Source organism: Molossus molossus, unplaced genomic scaffold (assembly GCF_014108415.1).
Source record: "Molossus molossus isolate mMolMol1 unplaced genomic scaffold, mMolMol1.p scaffold_m16_p_4, whole genome shotgun sequence".
NCBI classification, from domain to species: domain Eukaryota; kingdom Metazoa; phylum Chordata; class Mammalia; order Chiroptera; family Molossidae; genus Molossus; species Molossus molossus.
The window spans coordinates 70,822,501-70,850,246 of NW_023425377.1; the positions used below are offsets into that span (position 1 = coordinate 70,822,501).

The 27,746-nt window shown below is 52.5% G+C and overlaps 3 protein-coding genes across 5 annotated transcripts; 1 reads left to right on the plus strand and 2 right to left on the minus strand.

The window, feature by feature from the left end:
- Positions 1–81: 81 nt before the first annotated feature.
- Positions 82–22,816, minus strand: PALM3 (paralemmin 3). 2 transcript variants are annotated; one of them, XM_036241913.1, is made up of 11 exons: positions 22,781–22,816; positions 22,350–22,569; positions 20,603–20,695; positions 6,946–6,994; positions 5,741–5,821; positions 5,055–5,194; positions 4,825–4,909; positions 2,139–2,184; positions 1,058–2,026; positions 790–928; positions 82–720 (listed from the first exon to the last, which is right to left on the minus strand). In XM_036241913.1, the coding sequence occupies exons 3-11, from the start codon at positions 20,653–20,655 to the stop codon at positions 180–182; spliced, it is 2,103 nt and encodes a 700-aa protein (XP_036097806.1). In that variant the 5' UTR covers positions 20,656–20,695; positions 22,350–22,569; positions 22,781–22,816; the 3' UTR covers positions 82–179. The 2 variants fall into 2 exon arrangements, with proteins under 2 accessions (XP_036097806.1, XP_036097807.1); XM_036241914.1 differs by lacking the exons at positions 20,603–20,695; positions 22,350–22,569; positions 22,781–22,816 and adding an exon at positions 10,201–10,241.
- On the plus strand, positions 17,521–19,410 carry MISP3 (MISP family member 3). Of its 2 annotated transcripts, none has more exons than XM_036241916.1 (3): positions 17,521–18,219; positions 18,714–18,787; positions 19,022–19,410. In XM_036241916.1, the coding sequence occupies exons 1-3, from the start codon at positions 17,652–17,654 to the stop codon at positions 19,022–19,024; spliced, it is 645 nt and encodes a 214-aa protein (XP_036097809.1). In that variant the 5' UTR covers positions 17,521–17,651; the 3' UTR covers positions 19,025–19,410. The 2 variants fall into 2 exon arrangements, with proteins under 2 accessions (XP_036097809.1, XP_036097808.1); XM_036241915.1 differs by having other exon boundaries at positions 19,025–19,410.
- A 391-nt stretch (positions 22,817–23,207) lies between the features above and the next one.
- CUNH19orf67 (chromosome unknown C19orf67 homolog) lies at positions 23,208–26,451 on the minus strand. The gene is made up of 6 exons (XM_036282208.1): positions 26,107–26,451; positions 24,814–24,958; positions 24,592–24,692; positions 24,314–24,499; positions 23,837–23,971; positions 23,208–23,382 (listed from the first exon to the last, which is right to left on the minus strand). Exons 1-6 carry the CDS (start codon positions 26,421–26,423, stop codon positions 23,208–23,210), a joined length of 1,059 nt encoding a protein of 352 aa, XP_036138101.1. The 5' UTR covers positions 26,424–26,451.
- Between the last annotated feature and the right edge of the window lie 1,295 nt (positions 26,452–27,746).

The window sequence follows — 27,746 nt, forward strand, 5'->3', positions numbered from 1 at the left end:
GGTCACAGGCAGTGGGCAAGGGGTCTGGAAGCCCAGGTGGAGGTGGATGTGTGGACCAGCAGGCTCCCAGATGCCACAGCCAGTCCCATATGCCCTGTCTGCGCCTGGGACCCTCTGCTGGATGCCAGGAGGCCGAGGTAGCTGTGAGAGGAGCGAGGTGTGGGGTGGAGGGCATAGACTCACATCACCGCACAACACTGGCACGTTTTTTGCTTAGGACCACTTGCTTCTTCACCCTCAGGAGGAGCAGATGGCTCGGGCTGCTGGGCAGGTGCATAGGTGGGCACAGGGCGGGCACTGGGGTTGGCCCTGGGCCCCTCCACTGGAAGCAGTGGCTGGCACTCGGTGGGCTGCTCAGGAGCTGGGGTCTCTGCCAGGAGGGGGGTGGCATCCTGTGAGGGGTCCTGGCCCTCAGCAGGGGTTTGGGGCTTCACTGCTTCCTCCTCCAGGGAGCCTTCCTGCTTCTCCTGGGGCTTCTGTGGTCCTTCCTCCTCTGGCCTTAGCTCTTCCTTGGCCCCCAGGGGAGCCCCTGCTTCACTCACCTCTTCTGCCTGACATTCATTTCCTTTTCCTGACTTGTCCTGCTCTTCTGGATTTACATCTTCCTTGATCTCTTGGGTCTTCTCTGCCTGCAATGGCTCCTCACCTCCTGTTCTCTCTGCTGTCATTGATTCCTCATTTCCTTTTTTCTCTGCATCCAATGGCTCCTCATCTCCTGTTCTCTCTACTGTTGGTGATCCTTCACCCTCCTTTCTCTCTGTCATCAGTGGTTCTTCTATCGCCTCTAGCTTTTCTTCTTCTTTCTTCTCTACAACCAATGGTTCCTCAACTTCCTTCTCCTCCTCCCTGAGCTTTTCCTCACCTCTCTCCTTCTCTGCCCTCAGTGGTCCCTCAGTTGCCTTGCATTCTACTCCCAATGGTTCCTCAACTTCCTTCCCTAGCTCCAGCTTTCCCTCACCTCCACTCTGCTCTACTGCCAATGGCTCCTCACCTCTTTTCCTCTCTGCCCTCAAAGGTCCTTCTGTTTCCTTGCTTTCTGCTGACAATGGTTCCTCACCGCCCTTCCTCTCTGTCTCTACCTTTCCTTCACCACCTCTTCTCTCTGGCTCCAAAGGGTCCTCCCTTCCTTTCCTCTCCACCATCAGCGACGTCTCCACCCCTTCCCACTTTGCCCCTCCTTTTTCCTCTGCCTTTTCCTCATTTCCTTTCTTCAATGTGTCCACCGATTCCTCTGCCTGTCTCCTCTCCGCTTCCCAGGTTTCTGCCCCTCCCAACCTCTTCACCCCCAGAGGACTCTCATCTCCTTCCTCCTTCCCCAGTGCCCTCCGCCCTTCCAACCCCTCCACCAGCAGTTCCTCCCATTCCTCACTGAGGGTCACTCTCTCCACCCAAATGAAGGATCCCTCCTCTCCTCCAGAGCCCCCTTGCCTGAAGCCATCAGGGCTGCCCCTGGGGCCCCCTTCCCCTTCTACAGAAGCTGTTCCCTCTAGTCTCTCCTGGAGCCTCAGTGGGCTGGTCTGTGCAGTCTGCGGGCCCCTGTCCACCTCTCCTGCAGCCTCTGAGTCACTGCCCTCTGTGCCTCCCACCCCTTCCCAGACCACCTCCACGACGCCCCTGTCCTCCTTCACCCAGGATGGAAGTTCTGGACGGTTGGCTTCCAGCCTGTCCCCAATGGCTTCCAGAACCATCTCCTCCACTTTAGCCTCCAGCTCTGGGCCTGTGGCCCCCCTGGCACAGTCCTCTGTGGCCCTCAGCCCCTCCCACACCACCTTCACCACACCCCCTCCTTTGGCCTCACCCCCACCCCCATCAGATGCTGTCACCCCCTGACCCTGCTCCTGCTCTGGAGTAGGGCTGGGTCGGAGGCAGGGGCCATTGGCTTCTGAGGAGGCCCCTGCTGCCCCAGGGACATGCCTCGGGGCTGCCAGAACCCCAACAGCTTCATCTCTGGGCTCAGATGGGGACTCCAGAGATGTGTCCACTGGTTCGGCTGGCAAGGAGGCTCTCTTGTTCAGATCAGTCTGGTCTGGGAAAGTCAGGAGGATAGGAGAGAGGGAGGGAGATAGGATGAGATTCAGGCTACCCAGATTCAGGCCCCTCTTCTTGCGATCCCCAGGCCTAGGGACATAAACACCCACCTGTAGTACCTGCCTCCACGGTGGGCTGGGAGAGTGGACGATGACTCTACAGGAATGACAGAGACAAGGTCAAGCCAGCCCATGTCTTCACTTCCAGCCTCCTGCATGCCAGTACCCCTCCCCTGCTCAAACACCCTCAATGGCTCCCTATTACCTTCAGGATCAAACCCTCTACTGCACCTCAGCCTTCCTCACCTTATTACCCTCTGCTCCAGTGCCTTGCACATAATAGATGCTTAATACTGTGTCATGCAGCTAATACTCTATTGGGGACCTACTATATTGCCAGCTACTGAGGTTACCTTACCATAAGGGACACTTATGCCTTTTGTTATTAGAACATATATTCCAAACATGCTTGGAGGGTAGAGCACTGTGCTGGAAGATGGGATGAGTCCTTCCCTGAATCTGTCCCTCACTTGCTATGTAACCCTGGGAGAGGCACTATCCTCTCTGGCCCTCTTGTTTTCCTATTTGTAAAATGAGGTACTTGAACCAAAGTGGTGGGCACTTTGATGACCTCTCCTCTGGTTTCCAAGGCACCTAAGGGGCCAGTCATCTTCCAGGGGCTTTGGCTACTTATGGGGGTTGGCCCCAGGGCTGGTGATGTATTTCCAGCTGCCCACATGGCCCTGCCCTAGCATGCCTGGTCCTTCAACTGTGTGACCCAGAACAGCCTGGCTTGCCAGTGATGTCACTGTTGAAGAGACAGTGACTTAAGTGGGAAAAAAATTACATGCCAATGGGAGTAGTCAGATCATAAATATAAATAAATAAATATATAATATCAGGGAGTGAAAGGACTATGGCAGAAAAAATAAAAGCAGGATGAGAGATTAAGGAGTGCCTAAGAGGTGATGGGGTGCCTTTTTTTTTTTTTTTTGTATGTGCCCCTAGCAGGAACCAAACCTGGGACTCTCTAGTCCGCAGGCCGACACTCCAACTGCTGAGCCAACCTGGCCAGGGTGAGGGTCCCTCCTTTAGATATAAGATGCAGGAGGGCCTCTAGAAGGAGGTGACATTGAACAGAGAACTGAAAGATGAGAAGCCAGTCTTGAGTGAAGAGATGGGAAAGGGTTGCCCAGCCGGTGTCACTCAGTGGTTGAGCATCGACCCATGCACCAAGAGGTTGTCAGTTTGATTCCCAGTCAGGGCACATGCCCAGGTTGTGGGCCAAATCCCCAGTGTAGGGCATGCACGTTCTCTCTCATTGATGTTTCTATCTCTCCCCTTCTCCCTTGCTCTCTCTTTCTCTAAAATCAATACAGAAAAAACAATTTTTTTAAGAGGTAGGAAAGGGTTAGACAGGACAGCAAATACAAAGGCCCTGAGGCTGCAATAAGCTAGGCAAAGAACAGAAAAGAGGGTCAGTATGGCTGGAATGCAGTATAGGAGGCAGAAGAAGATGGCCTGAGGGAGGGAAACTGGGCACAGCCATACAGGCCACCTAGGCCTAGCTCCATGGATCTCCTCACAGTTCTCTGATCCTAATCGCCTCTTTCCAGCGTTCATACTTTTACAGAGGCTGTCCTCTGCCTGGAATTCCCTCTCCCCTCCTGCCTGGCTCCCACCCAGATTCAGCATAGTTACTGCCTCCAGGAAACCTTTCCTAAATCCTCACCATCACTAAGGTGCTTCCTCTGAGCTCTCTCATGCCCAGGGCTTCCCACTCACGGACTCTTTGCACCCCATCTCCTCATCTGGACTGGGAGCTCCCTTGAGCCAGAAAACATGCCTTGTGCATCTCTGGCAAGAAAGTTCTGGCTTATACCAAAAACCCAGCAAGTGCTTCCCATGCCAATTAACAGGTCTCCTCTTCCTCTGTCCTGTGAAAGACATCTGGGAACTAAGGGAAGATATTAGGGAGAGGTGGAGACTGTGGAAAACCCACAACTCATTGTGGCCAGGCACAAGTTTGTTGGCATCTTTGGACTTCAGGGACCACCCAAACAGCCAGAATTTACTGTAAAGTACCCTGGTTTTCTTTTTTTTTTTTATCCTCACCCGAGGATATTTTTCCATTTTTTGTACAGATAGAGTGGGAGGGAGAGAGAGAGAGAAACATCGACGTGAAGGGACACATCGAGTGGCTGCCACCCGCACGACCAACCAGGGCCAGGGACAAACTGCAACCGAAGTACGTGCCCTTAGCGGGAACCGAACCCGGGTCTCTCCGGACCGCAGGCCGACGCGCTAACCGCTGAGCCAAACTGGCCAGGGCAGTACCCTGGTTTTCAAAATCCTGTGTATGGCATGTGGATTTTATCTTAATAAAGGTATTATCAACAAGACAAACAAAAACCCCCAAACCTGTATAGATGCCTCAGATCCCAAGAGCATCTAATGGTGATCTGTTCCCACCTTTGAGGCTGAATTCCACAAGCACCCTCCACATCTGCTCTCCTTCCTCATTCTGACCATACTAGCAACTATATAACAAAACATTCCATTGTGTCTGTTCCTAGTGCTAAGCTGTGAACTTGTGGACCCTCCTTTACACCTCTTCCAGGTGTGTGCTGATAGTCTCTTTTCAGAGACAAGGAAACTGAGGCTTGAGTAAGGAAAGTGACTTGCCCAAGACCACTGAGCAAAAAAGTAGTAGAGGACCAAGCATCTAAACTACTTGCAGAGGTTCTGCTTGGGCCCTGTGGCCACACCCCCTCCCCAACTATCTGTTCCTCCTCACCTGTCTGCGCCAGGCAGGCCTGCCAGAGGGCTTGTGCTGGGCACCTGTGGATGCACTTTGCAACAGTTGCAGCTGAGACTGGAGTCTGGAAGAAAGGGGGGCTGCTGGGACCTGAGCCCCCAGGCTCAATGGACACCCCCCCAGTCTCAATCTGCCACCTCCTGGGAGTGGGCCCAGGGTCCTGGCCTAGCCAGGCTGGGGCCAAGGCAGCAAGCAGGAACCCCACTCACGTGAACAAGCTGTCTTCCAGGTTCCGGATGCGGGCCTGCGCCTGGCCCTCGGCAGACTGGGTATCCTGCAAGTTGGCGTCCTCTGGTCCCTCAGGTCCCTCAGCTCCGTCCATTAGCCACCGCTCCCGAAGAGACTTTCTCTGGGCATGGAAAGGGGTTCCAGCTGGGCATATGGACTTCCCTGCCCTATGCAGGGTCCGCCCTCCCCAGGTTGGGCAGATTTCTCACAGCTCCACAATCACCCAGATGGGACAGATAGTTCTCCCTCAGACTGGGATATAAACCCCCATTGCTCAACACTGCTAGTGGGACAGACACCCCATTACCAGCCCATAGCTTCTCCAGGATAGAAAAAGCACTCATCCTCCTCATCAACCCTTCCAGAATGGGACAGACATCCCCAAAGGTGAAATCAATGTCTCTCTTGGCCCCTCCCTACCTCAAAGTTGGAAAAACCCTTCACTGTCCCCATACTCTTCCCAAAGGTGTTACGAATGTCCCCATCACCACCATCACCCATTCTCACATACAGGGAAAGACAGCCGCCCCCAAAGCTGGAACCAGTGCCCCCAACTTCTCCCCTCATATTAGACAGAGGCTCCTATGGTCCTGCGAACCGGCTCTCACAGGCACCCCCCTCCCCCTTCGTGGCCCAAGCTAGGCAGGCGCCCCCACTCGCCACAAACCTTGAGCCGCTCCACGCGGAATTTCTCCTCCTCCAGCTCCCCGCGAGCCACACGGATCTCTTCCTGCAGCCGCCGCTTCTCCTGCGCACAGAGGACGGAGCTGCCTAGCGGCCGGGTGGGGCCACCTCCTTCCCTTCCGCCCTCTCTCCTCCGCCGGATTAGTGGGGGTTCCCGGGGCTGCAGGGCGGCTAGGCGCACCGCTGGGCGCACGTCGGGGCCCGGGAGGGGAGGGGGCTGCGGAGGCGCTGACTCAGCAGCGGTGGGGGCGGGGCGGGCGGGGGCGGGGCCTGCCGCGCCCTGGGTTCTGCAGAGGCCTGGCCCTCAAGGAATGGGGGGCTGTGGATGGGGGGTGGGGCGAAACTTGGAATGGGAATCTAGAGAGGAGACAGAACTGTGGGGGTCCAAGATATGGGGTTCAGAGATGGGGGTCCAGATAAGGGGATCAAAGGAAGAAAGCTAATGAGATGAGGGTCTGGAGGAGTGGTGACCAGACAGAGGAACTGGGGAGTGAAGGGGCCTGAGGATCTAGGTGGAGCGCCCCAGGCAGGGCAGGAGCTGAATGTGCTGCTCCTCCACTTCAGAGCTAGGCCAGCTCCCCAGGATGGGAGGGAGTTGCCGGCCGACATGGGGGTTCCACGAGACTGAGCTGTGGAGATGGGGTCCACAGAGATGGAGATGCAGAAGTGGGGGACAGAGAGATGGGGTGTAGAGGTGGGGGACAGAGAGATCGGAGTCAGTTAATGAGGTGGGGGACTGAGAAATGAGGTACAGACATAGGGGTCAGAATGATGGGGGCTCAGAGATGTAGTACAGAAAGATGAAGATTTAGATATGGGGGTTCAGAGAGATGAGGGATCAGAGAGATAGATGTTAGTGAGATGGCGGGGATCTGAGAAATAGGGTTTACACATGGGATGTTTGGGAGATCCGGGTTCAATAATGGAGCATCGGATGATGCAGATTCTGGAAGTGCCAGGTCTGCAGCCTCACTATTTTGGGGGGGGTGGTGACCAGACAGAGGAACTGGGGAGCAGAGGGGCCTGAAGATTTAGATGGGGCGCCCCAGACAGGGCTGGAGCTGAAGGTGCTGCTCCCTCACTTCCTAGCGTTAGACCAGCTCCCCGGATGGAAGGGAGGCGAGAAGGAGGCTAAGGCTGGGGTTACTCAGGGCGCTGGGCGGGGCGCACCCGGAGGGCATCACTTACCGCGATTACCTCCAGTCGCTGCCGGTAGAGGGAGCTCTCAGCCATGGGCCTGTGGGGAGAGGGCGGGTGGGGTGGGGGTGTTTCAGAGGGGGTCTTCCAGGGCCCCACCCTCAGCAGGCTGGTCCCCCACCCTCTCTCCCTTTTTGAATCCTCACCCGAGGACGTTATTCCATTTTTTCTTCAGGTAGAGTGAGAGGGAGAGAGAGGAAGAGAGAGAGAGAGAAACATCGACGTGAAAGGGACACATCGGGTGGCTGCCACCCGCATGACCAACCAGGGCCGGGGACAAACTGCAACCGAGGTACGTGCCCTTAGCGGGAACTGAACCTGGGTCTCTCTGGACCGCAGGCCAAACTGGCTAGGGCTCTCTCTCTCTCTTTAAAAATTTTTTTTCTTTATTGATTTTTAGAGAGAGAGGAAGGGAGAGAGAGAGAGATAGAAACATAGATGAGAGAGAGCATCGACTGGCTACCTCCTGCATGCCTCCCACTGGGGATTTGGCCCACAACCTGGACATGTGCTGTGAAGAGGAATTGCACTGGTGACCCCTCAGTGCATGGGTGAGCGCTCAACCACTGAACCACACCGGCAGGTCTTGAATGCCCCTCTCTATGCCGAGGTTACTGAGCTGCTTAGAAATCAACTAGAGCCCAGCATTTCCTCTATTTCCCCTTTGCCTCTGGGAGGAGTCGTGGCAAAGGGTAGGATCCTGCATGGAGGCAGAGGCAGAGACCATGACAGGTTGAGCTAAAACCCTTCCCAAGGCTGATATCACCTCTCTGAGCCTCAGTTTTCTCATCTGTAAAATGGACCTGAATATCTTGACTCTGACCTTGCAGACAGATGCCCTACCAAGGAATTATCCATACAGGAAAAAACTAAGGACATAGTACTCCAAAAAATTAGCATAGTTTATTATTCATAATACCTTTAATAATTTCCATGATTAATAATGCTTACGATTAGTTATAATAACCATTTCCAGTCCGTCCTACAGAAATTCTCGAACACTGTCAGACCTCCAACTGCTGTGTCTCTTTCCAATTCTACACCCTCTCTGAACTTTGGCCTCTACCCAAGATTCCTTAAGCTCTGGAGTGTGAGGGAGTCTGGGGAGAGAAGTGTCCATCCCACCACTGTGAACACTCACCATAGCCATGGTAACTCCAGAGCTGCCTTCTCTACCTGCCAACCCACCCCCAAACACACATAGATACACACCCCGGGCAAGGGTCATCAAGTCATGATGCTTAGCCCTGGACTCTGAGCTGAAAGGAGGGGAGGAGGATTTGCTATTTAAGGTTTAACTTGAAATACTCTCATCGTTGTCCTTGCAGCATCCCAGGATCTCACTTCACAGCCTCCAGGGACACCCCTAACCCCATTGGGCTCACTCTGGAAACTGGAAACTGACTGTGGCACTGCAGGGTGCTTAGGCGACAGTCATCACTGCCTTAGCCTATCATCAGGGACAGGCATTGAGCGCCAACTATGTGTAGATGCTTCATAGGCGAGTATCTAGAAGTGTATGTCTATCTGCCTGTTGTTCGGGACACTTAACCCAGGGCATGCACAGAGCAAGCCCTCAAACATTTATTAATTTGAGCACTAACACTATTAGACTCATTACCCAAACTCAGGCAGGGCCTCCCAGATCTTCTCTGGCCAGACCATGCAGCTATAATGTCAGCACATATTTAGCACTTACTATATATAGTGCTCTAAATGCTCTGTGGGTCTTCCAATAGGCTACCACAGCCACCTCCCCCTACCACTCCCTGATCTTGAGACATTGTAGTTGATTCTTTGCTGAATTGACATTCCAACTGAGAATAAAATCACCCAACCATTATCCAGAGCATATCATGTGCTAGGTACTGTGAAATGCTTTACCTATATAATTCATTTAATGCTCCCAAAGATCCTAGGAGGTAAGTAGTATTCTCGCTCTCTTTTTTTTAAATCCTCACCCGAGGACATTTTTGCATTTATCTTCAGATAGAGCAGGAGGGAGAGAGGGAGGAAGAGAGAGAGAAACATCAACATGAGAGAGACATGAGTGGTTGCCACCCTCACAACCCCAACTGGGGCTGGGGACAAGCTGCAACCGAGGTACATGCCCTTAATGGGAACCAAACCCGGGTCTTTCTGGTCCGCGGGCCGACGCTCCAACCACTAAGCAAAACCAGCCAGGGCGTAAGTAGTATTCTTATCCCCATTTTCTGGATGGGGAAACTGAGGCTACAAGAAGTGGCAAAAAAGACTTGTCCAAGGTCACTGAGTTGAAATTGGAACTGGAAGCTCTCAGGCCCCAACCACTAGGAACCCTTGGAGAGAGAGGGGGCATCCAGGCACCATGTCTTGGCAACCAGGAGGCCAGAGATCAGCTTGCGGTCCGTGATTTCAGTTGGGGCAGGGGGTTGAAGTCATACTTTGCAGGAAAGCCAGACCCTCTGCTAAATAGGCTTGCCCCTGGGGGAGGGCTGAAGTCCCCCCTCTGCTGTCCCACCCCCAGATGTAATCTCCTGGCCTCTTCCTTGCTGGGGGGGGGATCAGGTTCCCGTTGCTAGGCAACCAGGTTTGTAGTTGGTGAATAATGCAATGGGGGACCCAAAAGAGTGAAGAAACCAAATTGGGGTCCCTGGGGGGTGCATTTTCCAGAATTTTTTTACAAACCTCTGGCGCCCCTCCACCCTCCTACTTTAAAAGGCCCTCACACTTCAAATATTAAAATACTCTGTAAATGCATTCGATATTGTTTAAATATACAAGAATAGCGTTCATAGCTGTGGCCTGTTGCACCAGGAACAGTTGGTGGCCATTTCATTAAGCAGGTGATCATTTTAATTTTGCCATCATCTTTCCCAGTTTAGTAGCTATTAACTTTTTCTGTTGCATTTCAAGCATTTCCTCCCACACTTGATGCTGAGGGGTGTTCCTAAAGGCAAAAAGGGGGAGTGAGGGGCCCTGTCATTCCCCGCCCCCCCAGTCATAGCCCCACCCCCAGGCTGGACTTTGGGCTTGAAGCCTACTATAGGAAAATCTCCCAAAAAGAAGGGGGTGGAGGTTCACTTCTCTCACCAGACTCTGGGGGGGCATCTAAGAGCCTTCAAGGTTGGCTGCTGGCATCCCTCCACTACCCCTGGTCTCCTTAGGAGAGGCCATTTGGGGCTCTCACCCCAGTGGAAAGGCTAGTGTCCCCCACGAGTCCCTCCCAGGCCCTGCCCCCTTGCCCCCCTGCCCCTGGACACTTACATGGGTGTGGCTGGAGACCACATCTGGCTCTGCAGGGCCATCTCTGCCCAGAAGCCCACGTTCTGGTCTCCAATCTTCGAGATCAGGACCCACCACCCGCTTGCCCACTTGCCTGCCTAAACGTGCCCTGGAGGCTGTGGCTGGCAGGGGGGGGGGGTGGGGGGCTGCGGTCAGGCACCGGGAGAGCTGGTCCAGCTGGTTTGGGCTGGGAGGCAGGAGGTGCATGGGGTGAGGGGGGCTGGGGGCTGGCGGCAGTTCTGGGGAGGTACTATCAGCTGTCCTGATAAATTATTTACCAGCCACTGGCCTCCTTGCTGCACTAGGCTGCCTCCCGGTAAATGTGCTCTCACATGCGTGGTGGGGCATGTGGACCAGAGTGGGGAGTAGCGGACCCCCTCTGAAAATAGCACCTCCACTTGGCACACCAGACACCTCAAGTCCAGCCTGCCCACCAAGGGTCCCCCACATGTGAGCATCGTTGCACACCACACATGCTGGCTATTCTTACACACTACTTACTGCCCTCCCTTCTCAGACCCTAGTTCTAGCCAGCTAGAGGATTCTGAGCACTGTGGGAATGAATAAGGAGACCTGCGATCTGGGTAACTATAGGCAACTCACTTCTGGTTTCTAGGCTTCAGTTTTCCCTTTTGTGAAGTGACAGAATTAGATTAAGTGGCCTCCAGGATGCTGAACCCTTAGCTTCTGTAACAGTTAAGGGTGGAGTTGTGATGAGGAAGGTCCAGAGAACTTCCCACCCAATTCTTGAGGGTCTTTGTTTTACACCCCCATGCCATTCTTAAAGTGTCAGCAGCCCCTTTCTCAACTGACTTCCTGTTTCATTTAACCACCCTTTGGGAAAAGAACCTACTCTCCAGGCTGGTCTCTCATAGTCTCCAGAGCTTCCCCCACCCCAGCCTTGGTCACAGTGTGCAATTCTGAGACATGAACCTCAAGGAGAAAGGTCCTTGCCCTGTGCTCCCTGTTTTAGAGAGCACATTCCAGTGGAGACCCTCCCAGGGGGCAAAGGGAAGGTGCCCAACACATCCTGCACCTCCCTCTTCTAGATCCTAATCGGGGTACTTGGGACCCCAGAATTCCTTGTCCCAGTGTTGTCGTTTTTAATAAAAAGGAAGTTGTTTTTTTAATCCTTCCCAGAGGATATTTTTTATTGATTTTTAGAGAAAGGAAGGGAGAGAGAGAAACATCAATGTGAGAGAACCAGCACATGCCCCGACCGGGGATGGAACCTACAACCTTTTGGTGTACAGGATGATGCCCCAACCAATTGAGCCACCCAGCCAGGGCTGCCCCAGTGGTCATGAGTGCACTGAGAAGGCCTTTGGTTTTCTGAAGGCAGACCATGCAGTCAGGGTGTGCCTCACCCTGCCATTTCACCCCACCCAGACCCCAGAAGTGGCTAAGGACAGCTTTGGGGAGAGGGGTGAGAAAAGAGCTTGAAAATGTAGGATAGGGTCCCCAGGAGCATGCATAAAGCTCCTTGCTATGCAAGCCAGAGTTGGAGGTGTGAAGCAAATGGGGCCGGACTGAGGACTGGGGTTTCCCTGTACCCCACATTCTAGTACAAAACTCCTAGGAATTCAAAATGTTGTCAATTAAACCTGGCCTTCCAGGTCATTCTGAAAGTATGTTTGCCATGATATGAAGAGAGAACATATTTTTAAAATTTTGTGTTTTTTCCAATCCTCACTCGATGATGTGTATTTTCTCCATTTATCTGGAGAGGGAGGGAGAGAGAGAGAGAGAGAGAGGAACATCGATGTGAGAGAGAGACATCAACTGGCTGACCCTGACCAGGGCCAGGGACTGAACCGCAACTGAGGTCCATGCCCTTGACCAGAATCGAACCCGTGACCCTTTGGTCAGCGGGCCAATACCCTAACCACTGAGCCAAACTGGCCAGGGCTAAATTGGTTTTTAATTGTGGTAAAATACACATAAAATTTATCATTAGTGGCACTTAGTACATTCACAATGTTGTCCAACTTTTACCACTATCTAGTTCCAGGGCTTTTTTACCACCCCAAAAAGAAATTATGTCCTCAGGAACAGTCAATACCCATTCGTCCCTCCCCCAGCCCTGGCAACTACAAATCTGCTTTCTTTTTCTATGGATTTACCTGTTCTTGAAATTTTATATCAATGGAATCATACAACACATGACCTTTTGTGTCTGACTTCTTTTTTTCCCCTCACCCGAGGACATTTTTGCATTTATCTTTAGATAGAGCGGGAGGAAGAGAGAGAGAGAGAATCATCGACGTGAGAGAGACACATCAAGTGGTTGCAACCCACATGTCCTCAAGCGGGACCAGGGACAAACTGCAACTGAGGTACGTGCCCTTGGCGGGAACCGAACCCAAGTCTCTCTTGTCCACAGGCCAACGCTCCAACCGCTGAGCCAAACTGGCCAGGACTATCCATTCATCTGTTAATGTACATATGGGTTGTTCTCACTTTTTGGAGGCAAGAATATATTTTATTTAATTGCTTGTAGTTTGATTTTGTAATAATAATAATAATATATATGGAGCCACTTTATTTTTTTTTAAATGTTTTTATTGATTTTTTTAGAGAGAGAAGAAGGGAGAGAGAAATAGAAACATTGATGTGAGGGAGAAACATTGGTCAGCTGCCTCTTGCGCACCCCCCAATGGAGATCGAGCCTGAAGCCTGGGCATGTGCCCTGACCAAGCATCAAACCCGGATCTCTCAGTCCATGGGACGACACTCTATCCACTGAGCCACACCAGCTGGGCTAAATGGAGCCACTTTATTTTTTATTTTTATTTTTTTTATCCTCACCCGAGGATATTTTTCCATTTTTTGTACAGATAGAGTGGGAGGGAGAGAGAGGAAGGGAGAGAGAGAGAGAGAAACATCGATGTGAAGGGACACATCGAGTGGCTGCCACCCGCATGACCAACCAGGGCCGGGGACAAACGGCAACCGAAGTACGTGCTCTTAGCGGGAACCGAACCCGGGTCTCTCCGGACCGCAGGCCGACGCTCTAACCGCTGAGCCAAACTGGCCAGGGCAAAATGGAGCCACTTTAAAGTGAAGTCAGAGTTGCCACCCTAGAGGAAATGCCTTGCAATGTTTTTTCCTTCAAACCTTTGGAATGTTAGAACAGGGCAAAATAACCTTTGGACTGGGCCTAAAGCAACATTCTGCCCCAAAGAACTGTTTGCAAAGATAACAAGAAAGCTGATATATGACTACTGAACTAATGACTCTGGGACTGAAATTTTAAAACATTATTTAGAATTAACATCATTGTGTTAGCTCATCGGCACCAACAGAAATGCCTTTCTTTTATTACTGTAGTTTTTCACCTTCCCTTTCTCATAAATATCCCTTGCTTTTGTCTCCTAATCAGAACACTGGTTGGGTTCTGTCTGAATCAGTGCTTCCCAAATAGCTATTCTTGCCCTGGCTGTTTTGGTTCAGTGATTAGTATGTCGGCCCACGGACTGGAGAGACCCAGGTTTGGTTCCCAATAAGGGCATGTACCTTGGTTGCAGTTTGTCCCCGGCCCCATTAGGGTTGTGTGGGTGGCAGCCAGTCAATGTGTCTCTCTCATGTCGACACCCCCCCCCCCCACTCTATCTGAAGATAAATGCAAAAACATCCTCAGGTGAGGATAAAATAACAACAACAACAACAAAAAAAAACCAAATAGCTATTCTTTTGGGTCTCAAATAAATGCTTGTTGCCTCTCATTTTGGACTTTATTTTTAGGTTAACAATGTTAAACTGTTAACAATGTATATGTATAGTACATAGGTTTCCTTTTATACTCTTGTCATGGATTCCACATTGAGGCAAGACTGTTCTGTTTATAGTTGTGTCTGTCCGTCAATCTCAAACTCAACTGGGACATGCAAGTTTGATTTATTTCGCCCCGACCGGTTTGGCTCAGCTGTTAGAGCATCGGCCCGCGGACCAGAGAGTGTCTGGTTCGGTTCCCTCTAAGGGCATGTACCTTGATTGCAGTTTGTCTCTTGCCTCGGTTGGGGTCATGTGGGTGGCAACCAGTTGATGTGTCTCTCTCTGTCTCTCGCGTGATGTCTCTCTCTTCTTCCCTCTCTCCCTCCCGCTCTATCTGAAGATAAATGCAAAAATTTCCTCGGGTGAGGATAAAAAAAAAAGTGTGATGTATTTCTTCATTCCCAACATTGATATAGGCCTAGTATCATGCAATAATAATTCGTAAGCAACTGCTATGTGTCAGGCACTGTTCTAAACATGGAGGAGTTGGGTATAGAGGTGATTAAGACAAACCAAATATACTGTAATGTAGCTCAATTTCTAGTGGGGGGGAGATAGATAATATATAAATAAACAAATAAATAAAGGTGATTGCTGATAACTACAGTATAGGGTGAGTTACAAAAAACAGTATAGGGTAGAGTTATGGAGAAGGGCTGTGTGTGATGTAGGCTAGATGATCAGGGACCACTTGTCTGAAGAAGTGACATTGGAGCCCAGACTTAAACAGAAGCCAGTCATGTAATGAATCATTCCAGGAAGAAGGAAAAACAAGTGCAAAGGCTCTGAGGTGGGAATACAGTGGGTGATTTGAGGGAAGCATGAAGGCTGGAACAGAGGAGTGATCAAGGGAGAGAATGTTACAAGATGAGATATGAGAAGTGGGCAGAGCCTTTGAAATGGGGTAGGGAGTTTGAGTTTTTCTTCTAAGTTTGGTGGAGAGCCATTGGAGGAAGGTGAAATGGCTGGGACAAGAGTGAAGAAAAATGGATAAATTCAGAATATCTAACAGATCCAACAACAATCCAATCCAGATGGATTGAAGGGGGTGGTGGCTGAGAGAAAGAGAGAAATTGAGGCCGACACCTAGATTTTAGCCATGAAAACCAGAATGGATGAGTTGCCATACATAGTGAGTAGTAGAACTGGAAGAAACCGAGAGTTCAGTTTTGAAAGTGTTTAGTTTGACATATCTATTAGACTGGAGACTGTTAGCTATGAGTCCAAACCCTGGGGAGAAGTCAGAGCTAGAGATGTAAATTTGGGAGACATAAGCATAGAGATAGTGTTTAAAGCATGAGATTGGGATTTGTCAGGGTCCCAGTGCTGGCACGAAAGAGATTGTGTGCTCAAACTGAGTAATGGATGAGAACTTAATAGAGTCAGTTTACATAGGTGTAGGGAAACAATCAAGGCATTGTGCACACCCTGGGTTAGTAATAGCTAAGAGCTCTTACCACCCCTTGGCCTTGCAGAGAGGAAGAGAGAGAGAGAGAGAGAGAGAGAGAGAGAGAGAGAGAGAGAGAGCGCGCAGAGCTGCTACCTACAGTGGAGGGACACACCCAACTGCATCCAACTGAGAGCACATGGGATAAACATGCGAACTCACCTCTCCCCCATTAGTCAACCCCAATGGAAGCCAGAGGGGAAGGAAGTCTGTTGACACAAGTGAATAGAAGTCTGAAAAGGGGTGCTCTGGAGGTAGGAGTACAACCAGGGGAGAGTAGTGTCCCTGGAGACCAAGGAGCTAATGGAGATGAAGTTAGAGAGGAGCCAGTGGCTGGGACTGACAAATAGAGGTCATCAATGTCCATGGGTGGAGAAGGCTCAGTGGGATAGTGGGACCAAGAGCCAGGTGAGCATGGCTGGAGGAGGGCCAGAGGTGATAAAATGGAAAGGCCACTATAGAGACAACTCTTTTCAGAAGTACAGCTTTAAGCCTCATCGCCTCCCAAGAAAACAGACTTGGAGAAAACTGGTACCTTGCTCAGGTTATGAGTGAATGGAACCCAGGTGGGCCCAATTCCAATTAGGCCAAATAGGGTCAGAGGGAAGAGAGCAGCAGTTTGAGATTGTGACCCAGGAGAGAGCTGGATGAGAGGGTGGAAAGAGAGGGGAGTTACCAGGGAAGGCAGAGAGTTGGGGAAAGGAATGGTCAGAGAGTGGTTTATTGGGGGTTTTTGAGGCTTTGTAGCCCCGCCACATTCTCTAGGTAATTATAGCTTTCTTCCTAGTTACCCTAGAATGGTCAGGGCAGGAGGATGGATTTGGAGGGAAGAGGGTGAACAATGTCCCCGGGAGTGGGTCCCTCAGGGGGAGAGCCAGGATCTGGCCCCAGCTTCAGGGAGCTGCTACCTCCTGCAAGCCTGGATCTCTCTCTGGGCCCTGCCAGCTGTCCGAGCCCAAGGTGACTACCTTTCAAACGCAGTCACTCTGTTGAACCCTGGGTGCTCTGTGTCTGTCCCTCCCTCTTCCCTCAGTCTGGGTATATGCACTTGGCGGAGGACGCTTTGAGGCTTTTCTGGGAGAGAGTGAAGGGAAGAGGCCTCTGTGCTTGGTGCGAGTGGCCACCGCTGGGAGCCTCGCTGAGCCCAGGAACTTGTCGCCCATGCTCCTGGCGCCCCCTCCAGCCCAAGCTGTGTGCCACAGGGGTGGAATGTGGATGGACAGCCCAGAGGCCAGGGGCGTCGCTGCCTTCTGGCACTGGCTGGGCGGGGCAGGCAAGGCCCCAGAACGACGTCTTCCGAGGATACCCCCACCAGATGGCCAGTGGTTCAGAGGCCCAGTCCGGCGCATGGCTGGGGCTACGCCTCCAGGCAATACCAGGAACATGGAGATGAAAGGTGCCAGGGTGTTGCCCAGTGTGTGAAACAGCACCCAAACTGCCCTTCCCCCCAGCAGTGGACAGAGTCTAGGAAAGCCCGGTGCCCTGAGCTGACCCAAAAGCCGGCAGTGGACAAATTCCGGTGCCCCGCGGAGGTGCTCCAGGCTCGAGGGCGGGGCTAGAGTCCTTCGGGCAGGTGCAGGGGGCGGTGCCCTGCCCTGCCCCGGGGGCTGTTCTTGGAGGCCAGAGGCGGGTCAGAGAAACGGCCGGTGCGGGCGACGCCCTGGAACCCGCGGGTGGCGACTGCGGCCACAGGTACCGCGCAGGGCACTGTGTCCCAGCTGTGGGCATCAAAACTCTGGCGCTGGATACTCAGGCTTCCGAACTGCTCTCAACTCTGCACACCGAGGTCCCCAGGCCAGAGAGTGGAGACCTGGGGTCGCCCAAAAAGCAGGACCCAGAGCCCCTGGGGTCATACAGAGAAATCCCTGGGTCTGTCGCAGGGCAGGTCACCGCGGTCCTCAGGCCAGGCGGCGAGGTCCCCGTGCCCTCTGCAGAGCAGGACACGGAGAGCCCCGAGCAAGATAACGAAGTGCTCAAGCCATCAGCGAGGAAGAACGCAGAGCCCCCAGGCCGTGCCCACCTGGGAGCTTTAAGACTCCTGGGTCAGGCAGCGACGACTAGGAGCCATCCGAAGCGCGAAGAGCCAGGACCCCGGGGCAGTGTCCCCCTCAGGGTCCCAGACCTCTTCCTCTGGGTCAGACTTGGAAGCCCCAGCTTCGTTTTCTACTGCGCCCTGAGACCCAACCTGCAACAGCCCCCGGAATAGCCTCTCATGGAGACGCCCATCGAGCGCGAAATCCGCCGCAGCTGCGAACGCGAGGAGAGCCTGCGCCGGAGCCGGGGCCTGAGCCCTGGTAGCGCGGGCCGCGAACTCGTTGAGCTGCGCTTGCGGCCGGTGCTCAGCCTGCCAGGCCCCGGCCCCGCGCTCTCGCGTGCCTTGGAGCGCGCGCGGGCGGGCGCGCAGATGCAGCGAGACATCGAGCGGGAGTCTCACCGGCAGGCGGCGCTAGCGCGTCCCCCGACCCCGGAGCCGTGCACCCGGCCGCCTCCGCAGGCGCTGGGCGAGCTCAAGCGCTTCTTTGAGGCCGCGGGTGGGTGCGGCTACTCACCGGCAGCGGAGGGCGGCACGGGCACGCAGTGGTTGCTGGAGCCCGGAAGCCGGCCGCGTTCGGCCGTGCAGGGCCGGTGCCCGGTACTGGCCCGCGCCCCGCCGCCCATGGCGCCGTCGCTGCTGGAGCAGGAGGTGCGCGAGGCACAGGAGCGCGAGCGGGAGCTGCAGCGCCAGAGGCTTAATGTCTATGGCACCGCCGAGGTCAAGGAGCCCGAGCCGAGCCTAATGGGTAAGCTACCCGCGCCGGGGCTCCACAGCCGCTCACACAGACTGCCCAACTCCAGTGGCCCCTCTTCTGGCCCTCTGGGGTTTCCCCTCTGGTTCCCAGATACCTGGGACTCGCTCTAAGCTTTCCATTCCCTTCTGCGCTGCCCACTCTCTGTGCTTCACTCCCTACTCAGAGTGGTCAACTCCCAGGTACACCTCACCTAGACTCGTGGTGGGGGAAAGGAGGATTCCAGATGTCTTTCTCTTTGTTGGGTCCCAGGGAACCCTGCCTTGGTTCTGCCACTCCTGGATCGTCCTGAATTTTCGGGTTCCTCCCTCCCCACACTGGGTTTGCTTCCCTCCTCCCTTAGAATGGAGCTTCCCGGGGACGATGTGTATGTGTGTGTATGTGAACGCCTATGTGTGTTTAAGGGGTGCGGCCTGCCTCCTTTGTCCTGGCTGTCTCCAGCTGGTGAGAGGAGGAGCCACACCGGGTGAGTGCCCCTTTCTTCGCAGCATTCAGGAGCGATGGAAAGCTGGCGGTGATCTGGCCTCCTCGCAGAAAGGCTTCGGAGAACGGTCTGGAGCAGGTGAGTTCCCCTTTGCCCTCTTGCTTCTGGCGCTTCCCCCCCCCCCCCCCCAAGCTCCCGTGGCGCCAGGACGCTGGGCCGGGGAAAAGCACATCCTCGCGCCCCCTAGGAAGTCACTCTGGGCTAGGACACGAACTCCCGGGTGCGGCTAAGGGGTGCGAGGAGGCGGTGGTCCTGGGACCCAAACCGCCTCACCCCTATGTCTGGGTGTTCCGACTGGCCCCTTCTTCCCAGTAGGAGCGGAAGCCTTAAGGTTAGAGCGGGCTGGGATCCCCGGCTGGAAGTAACAATGCCCGTCAGAGGACCCGGACAAGAGGAGCCCAGGAGACCCCTCCGGATAAGCAGAAGTCCTGGAGAGGGGCCAGCGGTCTGCGCCGGGGAAGATGAAATCTACCAGCCCATCCTTGAACTTGATTTTTGTGAAATTGATCAGTTTCTGCCATAAAACTGTTATTCCCCATTGGTAAATACCACTACAACAGTGCAGCCAGTGAAACTGCCCATCCAGCACTTCTTCACCTAAGTGCAAACTTAGTTAGCCTCTCCCTCCGGCCCTGACTGTGGTCACCATCTCGGTTTCCCCACTTCCAATAAAGTCCCTTCTTTCTGGGCAGTGCACGCTATTTAATTTTGGGTCCTTTTTGTCTGGGGTGGGGCGGGAGTGCGGCGAGCGGGGGAGAAAGCCGCAGGAGGCGCTGACCGGAATGTGGAAAGCGGAATGCGCCCGTAACGCCCTATTCCTGGGCTGCCGGTCTCCTCTGTCCTGCCCGGGTCCTAATGCCCCCTGGCGGCGCGGGTGCAAACTGCGGCGTTCGGATCAATAACCTCACGCCCTCCTTTTCCAGGCTTTGTCAACATTTATTAGTACCAGCCGCGTGCCCCGCTCTGGGCGCTGGCTAGACAGAAATGATAAGAGGTTGTTCCTGCCCTTGGGATGTAAACAATAGCTACAAAAGAAAAAAGAGTGAGGGTACAAGCTTCTTAGCAGGGCACACAAGGCCATTTATAATCTGCCCAGACTGCAAACCTCACATGCCTGCTGCCCCAGGCAAATATTAAGGAGAGATGAGGTGTGCTTGAAAACAAATGCCTCATTTCAAAGGCTAGTAAGTGTTCCTCCTTAACAGCAGTGTTCCCAGTGAGTGAGTTAAGTGGTGCCAGAGCTTCTGCTTTCCAAAAGCAAGGGCAACCCAGCCTTTAAAAGAGAAATCTCCTAAACTTTAAATAATTGTGACTATTTAGAAAACTTTTAAAATGGGGGGGAGGTGCGCAGGAGGAGGCAGCAACACCTGTCTGCAATAGGGCTTGTGGTTATCAATTGGCAGACCCTCCTTAATTCTCTCCCAAGACAAGGGGTTCAAGGGCCCCTAGGATGGACTTTAAGAGGTTCTGTGAACACCCCAAGTTGTAAAATTGTATCTCTGCAGTCATATGTTTTTAAATAATTTTTTTGTTCCTTTATTGATTTTAGAGAGAGGAAGTGAGAGGGAGAGAGAGACAGAAACATTGATAGTTGCCTCCTGCATGCTCCCCAATGGGAATCAGGCCCACAACCTGGGCATGTGTCCTGACCAGGAATCCAGCCGAGGACCTCTTGGTGCATGGTTCCACGCTCAACTGGCCAGACTGTATTCTGTGGTTTCAGTATACCAGCTTCTTAGAGGTGCAGTGAGACTCAGAAATAGTTGAGACCCAGGAAACATTTTAGATCATTGTTTAAACTGGATTGGTCCAACTCTATACCCTGGGTCTACCAACAGGCTGGAACCTGCATAGGGACAACAAATGGCTAATGAAGAATGGAAGGATGCTTACTCATACAGCATTGCACCCCAACAGCAGCTCAGCTCAGCACCTGACATCATCATCAGCACACTGACCACATGCTTGACAGTGACTCTGGGAGGTCTGGAGAGAAAGGCAGGGAAGTCAGCATTGCCAAGGTGTAAATGGAAACACCCAGAGCTAGTTCTTAATTCCCAGGGCAGCTAAGAATTAAGCATGTAAAGAGTGGAAAGGTTGGCTTAAGGATAGACCTGGTTTCTCAAACTTTCCTGCAAGTTAAAATCACCTGAGGCACCCTTATGCTAAGGAAATCAGAATCTGAGGGAGGCATTGGCATCAGTAAAGCTTCCCAGGGCCTTCCAACATGGAGCCAGTTTGAGAGCCATGATGATGTGGGCTAGCAGTTCTGAAAATGTGCTGCATGGACCAGCAGCACCAGCATTGCTTGAGAACTTGTTAAAAATTAAGTCTTGGGCCCCATCCCAGACTTAATGATCAAAACCTCCATATGATTCTCCGGACACTAAAGCTGGAGAATCATGGGTGTTGACAGTTCTCCAGGAATAGGACCCAGGAAATCAAGCCTGTTTCCTTCCTCTCCCAGTACTGCCATCACCCACTGGAAACCTTTGGTCTTAAGAGGCCTGTAGATTTGTCTTATGGGAGACAGTCTAAGCTGCATATAGCTAGTCGGAATTGAAATGTACTAGAAGTGTAAAATAGCAGATTTCAAAGGTTTAGTACTAAAAAAAGGGGGGGTAGGGGGACATCTCAATAATTTCTTACATTGATCGTATGTTGAAATAATATTTTGGAGATACTGGGATTAAATTAAAATATCACTAAAATTAGTCTGACCTTTTTAAAAAAATGTGGCTACTAGAAAACTTGAAATTACATATATCTGACACTTTATGTATCTATTGAACCAGGCTAGTCTATACAGTTTTACAGTTGGGAGAAATCTCAGAGGAGCTACCTCAAATTAGTATTAGGGAGCTTCAGACACCCCTTGAATTCTTTTGGACCTGGACTGTGGACTAAAACATCCTTGATGTTGCCCTGGTCGGTTTGGCTCAGGTGTTAGAGCGTTTGCCCATGGACCAATGAGTTTCAGGTTCAATTTCTGTCAAGGGCACTACCTTGGTTGTGGTTCATCCCCTGGCCCTGGTCTGGGTCCAGCGGGAGGCAGCCAGTCGATATGTTCCTCTCAAGTCGATGTTTCCCTCTCTCTCCCTCCCTCCCACTCTAAAGATAAACAGAAAAATATCCTCCACTGGTGGTGTGGCTCAGTGATTGAGCATTGACATCTGGGTCAGGGCACATGCCCAAATTGTGGGTCAAATCCCCAGTGTGGGGCATGCAGGAGGTGGCCAATCTATATTCTTTCATGGATGTTTCTACCTCACCCTCTCCCTTCCTCTTTCTCTAAAATCAATAAAGAAAACAAAATATCCTCGAGTGAGGATTAAAAACACAAAATCCTTGATGCAATCAGAAATTGTCACCAAAAGCCTGATCCCTCCCAAGAACAAGAGTTTTGATTCACTTCACCCCTCACATCCGTTTGTGTCATCTGTAAACTGGGGCTTAAGGTAATACAAAGTGCCAGGGACTATACAAAGTGCGAGTGCTTTCATCAAAGCATAAAAGCAGGACTCTAGGTCTCTCCTCCGACTCTGAAAATGAGGGGGTGGAGGGGACCAAAAGGCATTCCTTAGTTTAAAGGGCATAACTTGCAGCTGAGTGATTCAAGGCCAGGAAGTATCCTCCTCACCTCGCAAGGGACCAGTTGAGCTCAGGACCCAGCTCAGGTCTAGCCAGGCTCCTGTACTTGCTCGCCGTAGCTTTGAACAGGTTCAACTGTCTCAATCCGGGTTTCCCCTCCAGTCCATGATTGAAGTAAGGCTTTGGAGATCCAAAGTTGTAGTTCTTTGCGGCTCTCCCATCCCGCCTGAGCCCAGGACACACCGCGGGGTACGGCGACCTGACCGGTTCTGCACCCAAAAGTTTGAAGAGGAAGATCTGACCTTGGCTCTTAGGAAACTAATCAGGGGCCCTTAGCCTGGGGCACGTCGGGAAATATGGTCTTTTAAAGTACAAAGAAATCACTTCCGGGTCGGAACATGTTAGTGGGCGTAACTCCAGGGTTCCTTCACATATACACACACACACCCGCCCCCAACGAGCATTGAATTTCCCGGCTACCCGAAACTTGCGGTTTTCTGGGTTCCGGTTGTTGACAGGCACCGTTACTTCCCTTTTTGCTTCCCGTACGCCTTTGCACATGCCCAGAGCTCTCGTCCTCTGGTCTACGGAACACTGGTGTATTGCAAAAACTACATTGCCCAGAAGACCGCGCGAGTGGGCGGGACTTCATCGCCCCAAGAGGAGGGACGCGGCGCTCCGAGTGAACGCAGAGTCTGTGATCTCTTTTCTTTCTTTTATTTAACACGAAACTCGTGTAATCCGCACGCGGGTATCCGCGGCAGGGCCAGACCCGGTGCAGCCCAACCTGCTCGGCCTGGCCCCTTTGAAGGTGAGACTGAGCTGCCCTTGGAGAACGAGTTAGCCCCTCCCTGCCCCCTTTCCTGGAGTTTGGAACTGTCAAGCTCCAGCTCCCACCCTCTCTGGTTCAAGACCCCTGAGGGGCCCACGCTGTGGGGACGGCCGCGCTCGGCGACCGGGCCGGGCCTGCCTGGCTCGTGAGGATTTGCACCAGCAGGTCGGTGGCTAGCATATGAGACGGCTCTTCGAAGCCGATGGTCAGCAGTTGCTGGTAGTCTCCAGACGGCTGCGGGCACAAAATCCTGCGGGCCAGGGACAGACAGGCCTGCACGTGAGCGCCCCCTGCTCCTCGGGAGCCTCTCCCCTCGGGTGAGAAGCTGTCGCTGAAAGAGGCTTAGTTTCAGCTCGGGGTGGGAAAAATCCTGGGGGAAAGTGGCTTCCTTGTTGATGAGAAACCTCGAGGGTACTAGTTCTGCGAGGCTGAACTACTTACCCCTGACCTGGCCAATCACTCAACTAGCTGTTGTGTGTCCTTGGGCAGGTAACTTAACCTCTCTGAACACTTGTTTCCTTCTTTGTAAAAATGTGCTAGTAGTATAGACCTCAGTGGGTTTTACATAAAGCAGATTTCAGGGCACAATACAATGCTATCATGATTACCAAGAGAAACAATGTTCGGGACGTAGATGGTCTTTGGTGGGGTTCTGCCCCTCCCCTCAGAGCCCACACCCACCTTGCCATGGCCCTAGCTCCTACCAAGAATAAAGGTCATCCTCGGCTGGTCCTAGGGGCACCCATCGACCGATGGACCACAGCTTCTGAATCTGGGGACAAGAATTGGCTGGACTCTTGCCTGTGTCTTCCCATGTATCCCGATAGCACAGGAAGTAGCTGAGAGGGGAAGAGGCAGCAATTAAAAGTGAGCAGTTTTCTAACTTCTGTTGAGGGCTTTAATTTTGAACGTGAGGTAGAAACTCAAAAGAAATTGCCTTCAAGTTCTCAGACAGGGATGTGACTCAATACTGAGGCCTTTTCTCTCTGCCAGGCTACTTTTAAGATGAAGACTTTTATTTTGATTGGGGAATGAATTTTTTTGAAGGTGAGGGTGGCCTTTCAAAGGTGCTTGGTTTCCTGCTTGACTTTCCACACTTAGGTGGTAGTGGTAGTTCAGAGGCCTGTATTGGCAATCTCCATAGAAAGGGTGAGGACTTTGATTCTGGTAAGGGGACTCACTAATCCACGTGAGAATCTTTCCCCTGGCTGCTGGGCTCTGGGGTAGTTTCCAGGTTCCAGCGCATCTTCTTATACAGGTACCGAGGAAAGCGGCTGATGGTGTAGGCAGCAGGGGCACAGTATCTGAAGATGGACACCTCGTGGGAAGGACTGATGGAGAACCTCCCGCAGAAGAAACAGGAAATGCTGGCAGGAGATGGGAGAGTGGGAAAGGAGGCTGTGCCTTAGACACCCTTCTCTCTCTACCCCCTACTATTCCCAGTCTTTCACTCTTTTACCTTAGGGGATCTGACTCTTCCAGGTCCACAAACCCAAAGGAGGCATACATAAGCACCAGCTGTTCCAGGCGCAGGGTCAGCTGTTGGGAGATCTCCAACAGCTGCATGGAAGAGGGGGGCATGATAAGATTAGCTGGCCTACCAGAAGCACCCTCACACCTTCCCCCTCCCCCAGGCCTGAGGGATGAAGGGTCATGGGGTATAGGAATTGGCCCCACACACCCCCTTTCGAACCAGCTCCTGCAGGGCTCCATAGATGGGCGGCATGCTCCGTGCAGCTGCCTCCAGGTACAGAAAGTAGGGCTCACACATCTTTAAGAAGGTGGGCATGGCCTTTGCCAGCTGTTCCTTCTGAACTCGGTCCCTGCTGAAGGGAGAAGATGGCCTTTGCCTGGGATCCTTTATACCTCCTCATTTCTCCCATTCTACTCACCTCCCACTTTTATCGCTGGTCTGGACCTCCATTACAATTCCCCCGCCAAGTGCCAGGCTTTGTCAGAGCATCTTCCAGGACAACCTGCATCACAACTATTTGGAACTTATAAAAATGCTGACACCTGAGTTCCATGACTGATTTTTTTTGATGCAAAATACTCTGCAGGTGGAGCCTAGAAAATGGGTTTAAACAGCCTTCCAGAATCAGTCCCTTTTTCCTTGGGCTGGGAATCACATTCTCCTTTTGGATCTCAAACTGATAGTCAGCAAGCCAAATCTGGGTCAGATAGGTTTTGTTTAGCCTGTCCAGGGTCCAAAACCTAAGCCATCAGTTAAAAACCAAAGAATTCACCCTGGCCGGTTTGGCTTAACGGTTGGAGCATCGGCCTGCGGACCCGAGAGTCCCGGGTTCAGTTCCTGCTAGGCCCTAGCGGCTAGGGGCACACACCAAAATAATAATAATAATAATAATAATAATAATAATGTCATCTCGGTGTTACACCCATTCAAGTCCTTTAGGCCCCTGCCCTGGTCCAGCACCTGGGCATCTGTCCTTAAAAAAAAACCAAAAAAAACAAAGAATCCTAGACATTTGGCAAACTGGTGCTCACATAAATAGTAGGTACTCCCTAACCACAAATGATACACAGCCCTCATCACTCTTCCAAATTGGATTCCTAATAAGCTAGCTTCATTCATTCATTGTCTCTAGCTCCTAATGCTTTTTTTTTAATGCTCACCCAAGGATATTTTTTTCATTGATTTCAGTTAGAGAAGGAAGGAGGGGGGGGAGGGGAGAGAGAGAGAGAGAGAGACATCATGTCACATCAGTTGGTTGCCTCCCAAACGACCCTGACGACCACCAGGGGTCAAACCCGCAATCGAGGTACCTGACGGGAATCGAACCCACGACTCTTTGGTCCGCGGGCAGATGCTCCCTCTAACCGCTGAGCCAAACGGGCCAGGGCGAGCTCCTAATGCTTTTAAGTTTGCGACTCTGGTGTGTTCTACCTGCTTATCCAGTCACCCTCTCCTCTGTTTCCTTATCCACCGGGATCCTGGGACCCTGTCCAGCATCACCTGTAGAGCAAGTAGCTTTGGAAATCATCCGCCTTTTTGAGCAGGTAGCGGAGCTGTTCTGTGACAGGGCTGAACAAGGTGTCCAAGGGTAGGCGAGGAGGTGTGGGCCCAGTGCCCGGGGTCCGAGGCTCTGGGGAAGGCGTAGAAGGGGAGGCTTCGGACAGTTGCCCCTGGACATCCTCCGGTTCCGCTTGGGCTGGGTCCGTCGACCAGGAGGGGTCTCCGCAGGGCTGTGCCCCAGGTTCCAAGTCGTTCTGGGGCAGCGTTTCTCCAGTGCCCGGGGAGAGCGGCCCCATGAACCACTGCTCCGTAGCCATCGTGGGGCTGGAAGAAGGGATCTGAGCTCTTTTAAGTCTCCACCGCTCCGGTTGGCCGCGGGTTCGACCCCGCCCCGGGAACCTCTGACTCGCCTGACTGGGAGCGCAGCCCAGTCAACCTCACCCCTGCCTCTCGACCGCTCTGCCAGGGTCGCACCGCGCGGAGCTCGCCTCGTTTGAATTTCAACACGCAGGAGGGACGCGCCGCTTGGGTCCGCTTGGGCGCGCGCTCCAGCAATCCAACGGAGATGGGGGTGGGGGGGCGACCTGGGCCAGCACTGGCGCGGCCATGTCTTTGGGGGGGGGGGAGCACTGCCTTTCTCTTGAGGCAGTTTCTTAGGGAAGAGGGGTCTCTGCAGCGCGTCCAAATCCTGGGGCGCAGTAATATAAAGGTAGACATCCGCCCCTACCAGCAGAGCCTCTGACGCCGGCCCCGGAATCTGTATTTTAAAAACTAATGGAGTTGAGAAGCTGCATTAGAACTTAGTAGGGACTTGTAATGTAGTAGCTGTTATTACTAATAAAGTTATCCACTTGTAAAAATTTCCCCATCCTATGAGCTCAGTTGATAACCCAATCCTTTGTTCCTTTTATGGAGTGAGGACCTTGTAGCTTGGAGATTCTGCCATGGACCCAGAACACATCCCTGCTCCCAAGTTCTTTGTAGTATGCAAAGGCTATCAGATATATACATATGAAGCCAAATATGTTAATTATACTTAAAGACTCTGGGTAAAATGCTCACAGGTGTTGGATCCCAACTTGTGTGACCCCTAAGCAAGTATTTTTGCTGTAGGGAGCCAGTTGCCTCATCTGTAAAGTGGGTTTTTTTTTTTATCCTCACCCGAGGACATTTTTTGTTCAGATAGAATGGGAGGGAGAGAAACATCGACGTGAAAGGGACACATCGAGTGGTTGCCACCCACATGACCCATTCAGGGCTGGGGACAAACTGCAACCGAGGTACCCGAGGTACGTGCCCCTAGCGGGAACCGAACCCAGGTCTCTCTGGACCGCAGGCCGACGCTCTAACCGCTGAACCAAACTGGCCAGGGCTGTAAAGTCGGTTTTTACATGCTCTGCCTCATGGGGCTGTGGAGAGAACCACCAAGGAAACGTGGCTCTGTGGCTGGGCGTCCACCCATGTACCAGGAAGTTGCCTGTTGGATTCCTGGTCAGGGCACATGCCCAGGTTGTGGGCCAAATCCCCAGTCGGGGGCCTGCAGGAGGCGGCCAATGTTCTCTCTTGTCTATGTTTCTCCCTCCCTCCCTCCCTCTCTCTCTAAAATCAATAAAGAAAAAAAAAAATTAAAAAAAAAAAGT

Excerpts from the sequence above, each read along its gene's own strand:
- CUNH19orf67 (XM_036282208.1), bottom strand. The coding sequence starts at position 26,423 with ATGGCTACGGAGCAGTGGTTCATGGGGCCGCTCTCCCCGGGCACTGGA. Across the intron at positions 24,693-24,813 it reads AGGAGCTGGTTCGAAAGGGG|CTGTTGGAGATCTCCCAACA; the intron begins GTGTGTGGGGCC and ends TCTTCCATGCAG. Across the intron at positions 23,383-23,836 it reads GAGGATGACCTTTATTCTTG|GATTTTGTGCCCGCAGCCGT; the intron begins GTAGGAGCTAGG and ends CCTGGCCCGCAG.
- MISP3 (XM_036241915.1), top strand. The coding sequence starts at position 17,652 with ATGGAGACGCCCATCGAGCGCGAAATCCGCCGCAGCTGCGAACGCGAG. Across the intron at positions 18,220-18,713 it reads GCCCGAGCCGAGCCTAATGG|CATTCAGGAGCGATGGAAAG; the intron begins GTAAGCTACCCG and ends CTTTCTTCGCAG.
- PALM3 (XM_036241913.1), bottom strand. The coding sequence starts at position 20,655 with ATGATGATGTCAGGTGCTGAGCTGAGCTGCTGTTGGGGTGCAATGCTG. Across the intron at positions 5,822-6,945 it reads AGCGACTGGAGGTAATCGCG|GAGAAGCGGCGGCTGCAGGA; the intron begins GTAAGTGATGCC and ends CTCTGTGCGCAG. Across the intron at positions 721-789 it reads GAGAAGAAAGAAGAAGAAAA|AACAGGAGATGAGGAGCCAT; the intron begins GCTAGAGGCGAT and ends AACAGTAGAGAG.